This window comes from Anopheles aquasalis, chromosome 2, assembly GCF_943734665.1.
Source record: "Anopheles aquasalis chromosome 2, idAnoAquaMG_Q_19, whole genome shotgun sequence".
NCBI lineage: Eukaryota > Metazoa > Arthropoda > Insecta > Diptera > Culicidae > Anopheles > Anopheles aquasalis.
Window position 1 is genome coordinate 53,285,574 of NC_064877.1, and position 3,630 is coordinate 53,289,203.

Here is a 3,630-nt window from a genome sequence, read left to right on the forward strand (position 1 = left end):
GTTGAATGAGTAATACGAATGAGTAGTCCGATGTTGAATGAGTAATAGTTGTCGGATTTTGTGTCATTTTTTGTGACAAGTGATGGTAGCACTGCATGGTTTTCTTATCGCGAAGGTTGTGGTGGATCATTGAAGTGATTAAGGTGAGATATGGTTTAAGGATATAATCTTACCAATGCGGCTCATTTCCATTCCCTATCCTAATACCTATAAGTCATATCTAAACATATTTCCATAACATAACATTATTCATAGAATATACAGTTCCTTCGTATAGCAGATTCCCATTGAAGAAGCTGGTCGTCAAAACTCTGCCATCATTGAGGGCTTTCATGAGGGCGACGATCAAATAGGGCTCCCTTTCTCTTTGATTAATTCTGCAAAAACAATAGTAAAAATACATGTGTAAATTTCTTGAAAAATTACAAACAAAAGTACACTTGAAATGGTAGCAACTGTCAAATCAACAATATACATACCTTGATTGTAGATTAATCATGCTCGACATCTTCTCGTTGGTAGTTAACATTCTGGCCGATGTTTCATGAGTGCGGAGAAGCGTTCTCTGAGGATCTACAGACCCGTAGATGATCTCTGGTGATGCTGGTCCGTTGAGTTGCACGATTCTTTAAAATTTAATCGCGTCCTCAGGGGATGATGTTGTGCTTATTTTTACTTTAAAGTTGCCATTGCATTGCAGTTCTTACATTATCCAATCTTTACTGCTATGTTGTCGATGTTTAAACTGATTCGTTTTCGGTTGATATTATTAGTTTACGCGGCCAAGATTCAAAGTAAAACTCTCTCATATCATTAGAAGGAAAGCAGATCTAATTTTGAACATATGAACTCTGTTTTGTGGATTTTTTAAAACTATCTTCTAGCAACAATAGATTGTGAATCTTTCGTCCTTGTCCATTTAAGGGGTTGCTATGGTTAGTACATGGACGATTATTCATTAATCCTCGCTTGTTTATTTAAATGTCACTAGTTTTATATTATGCTTGAGAAAGGCACTCGTGTTAAGAAAAGAAAAACTCGTTTCGTTTTATGAACTACGAGAAATATGTTTGGGAATGTTTATGCATCTCATGTACTAAGCAAATGAACAACGAGCGTGTAAGGTATTGTTTGGACGATTCTCGAGCATTTTTTAATCAAGCAAGAAGTGCTTCTTTGATACTGAACAAAAACTTACTGAAGCAGGAAGTGCTTCTCGTTCTTGATGGATTTTATGAAGGAATTGCTAAAATTGAGGATAGATAGGCAAAATTAGGAAAAAAGGCGGAAACGGTGAGGTTTTGGGAACTAATGAGCAATCAGTTAGGTAACATGCAAAGTAGTTTCACAGAATATGTTATGGTCTGGGTGAGTAATGGGCTGAATGAAGATGCTGAGCATTTGTGGGAGGTGTTGGAAAATGCTATGCGAAGTTTCATCTTCCAACGGCCAGCAAAAGATCGACCGTTAAACACATGGTACAACATTCAGCTTCGCTGGCTTAAATTCGCGAGGGATCATGCGCATGAACGTTTCATGTGATCTAGTACAGGGAAAGATTGAATGTGTTTACTTCGTTGTGAAATGAGTATGATTTCCCAGCCTCATGGACTCTTCAACAGGTGTTGTAGATTGTTGTCAAAGAGCAGCTCCTGTTGATCCAGAAGCAGTCTGGATATAGAGCTGACCATTCGTGCAAATCAGCACTGAATCTTGTTCTGCCCAAGTGAAAGGAGCATCTTGAGATTAAGCAGCCAAGTTTTTCAGTTTTCTTGGACTTAAAGCGGGCATTCGAAACAATATCTAGACCTCTACTACTCAAAACAATAGAAAAATTTGATGTTGAGGGAGTAGAGTTGAAGTGGTTTGCGGAACATTTATCCAGCAGGACATAAAGGACAGTCTTCGGGAATCATCGGGTATTCGGGCCATTGCTATTCAATATGCACATCACCCAAGGAGACATATTAAATGACGCGGCCTCTCGTTCGGCTGTTTTGAGACCGGTGGACGCTAAATGTCCCACACTACATAGACATTTTGTGTCCGTCGGACGCTTTTTGGTACATTGTGCCCAAAATGAGTCCGTTGGTCGCAAAATGCGACACATCATAGTGTCACATTTTGTGTCCGCCGGTCGCAAAATAATACCTCAAGAATGAGAAAGCAATAGTGAGGAAAAGTGAGAGATTAAATTCTATAGCTTTGTTCGATGGTGCGAAAATTACATCACTTATTCATTTGTTAACGACGATGGCTGAACGACGCGTTTTGTTAAAGAAACACACGGGAACGTTTTATCGAAAATATAAAACAACTCTTCAGCGCATTCGGAATGGTAAGTTTTGTTTTAATGTGATAATTTAGTTTCTAGTGGTTGTCCATTTTCATGTTTGTCTATTATAGAGGAAAAAACGGATATTGATCTGCCTGACCCTCGCCTCAATGTGTCTGGTAAGTATAGCAGTTTGGAGTATTTTAACAACTTAAGTTAAAACAAACATACAACGTTCTTATTGTTTTACTGTTTTGGATTTCCTTTAGGCACAATGCCTAACATCGGGAGTAATGAGATGAATAATAATTCGGATACGGTGTCCGACCCTCCCATCAAAAATGATGAGATCAACGAAAATTGGGACCTATCAGAATGTTTAAAATATTGGGTTCTAAAAAACAATGCTCCTCACAAAACGCTAGATGAGCTCCTTTCTATATTCAAAAACAAAAAAACGTTTAAAGGAACATTGCCAAAAACAGGCAAAACTTTGTTGAAAACTTCTCGAACAGCAACTAGCACGATTATACCAATGGATGATGGCAAGTTTTGGTACAATACTTTGAAATGCACTATGTTGAATGTTATAAGGTAAATAGGCTTTTCATTAGAAATTTGATTAACAAAATAGAATTCTAATGAATGATTTCATTAATCATTTCATATGCTACTTCATATTTTTACAGAAATATCAAAAAATCAATGTCTATATCGTTGAACATAAATATAGATGGAATGTCTTTATTTAATTCAAGCGGAAAGCAATTCTGGCCAATAATGGTAAATATTCATGAGAAGCCATCGATGAATCCCATCCCGATCGCTCTATTTTTTGGTGATAGCAAACCAGCGAATCTCGATTCATTTCTCAATCCGCTAGTTGACGAATTGATAGAGATCATGGTTGAAGATATCGTTATTAATGAGCAACAGGTGGATATAAAGGCTCGGGCATTTATTTGCGATTCTCCTGCTCGTGCCTTTATAAAAGATAATGTTTATTTTTTATTTTGGCAGCTATATATTGTTGTATTTTATTTTTTTTTATCATAGCAATTGCGCATGTTTCATGAGCATCAGTAATAAGCACGCTCACTTTTAAGATTTGTTAAGCTTTATAGGCTCCATTAAGGCCTTTACAAAAGTGAAGGATGATTATTTGTGAATCCGGCATTATTTTTAAATTCTTTGCGTTCTTTCTTTCAATTCATCTGAATACTATCTAGGTGTTGCTTACTACAATTCAGCGTATGGCTGCATGTGTTGTTCTGTTAAAGGAGAGTATTCAGCTGAAACCAGAACAGTGGTATTTCCCCCATACGCAGGAACATTACGCACGGATGAAAATTTTC

At 37.1% G+C, this 3,630-nt stretch overlaps 1 protein-coding gene across 1 annotated transcript; it reads left to right on the forward strand.

The window, feature by feature from the left end:
* The first annotated feature begins 2,253 nt into the window (after positions 1–2,253).
* LOC126575549 (uncharacterized) lies at positions 2,254–3,361 on the forward strand. Its single transcript, XM_050236297.1, has 5 exons — positions 2,254–2,338; positions 2,407–2,454; positions 2,545–2,854; positions 2,947–3,274; positions 3,332–3,361. The coding sequence occupies exons 1-5, from the start codon at positions 2,254–2,256 to the stop codon at positions 3,359–3,361; spliced, it is 801 nt and encodes a 266-aa protein (XP_050092254.1).
* The last annotated feature ends 269 nt before the right edge of the window (positions 3,362–3,630 follow it).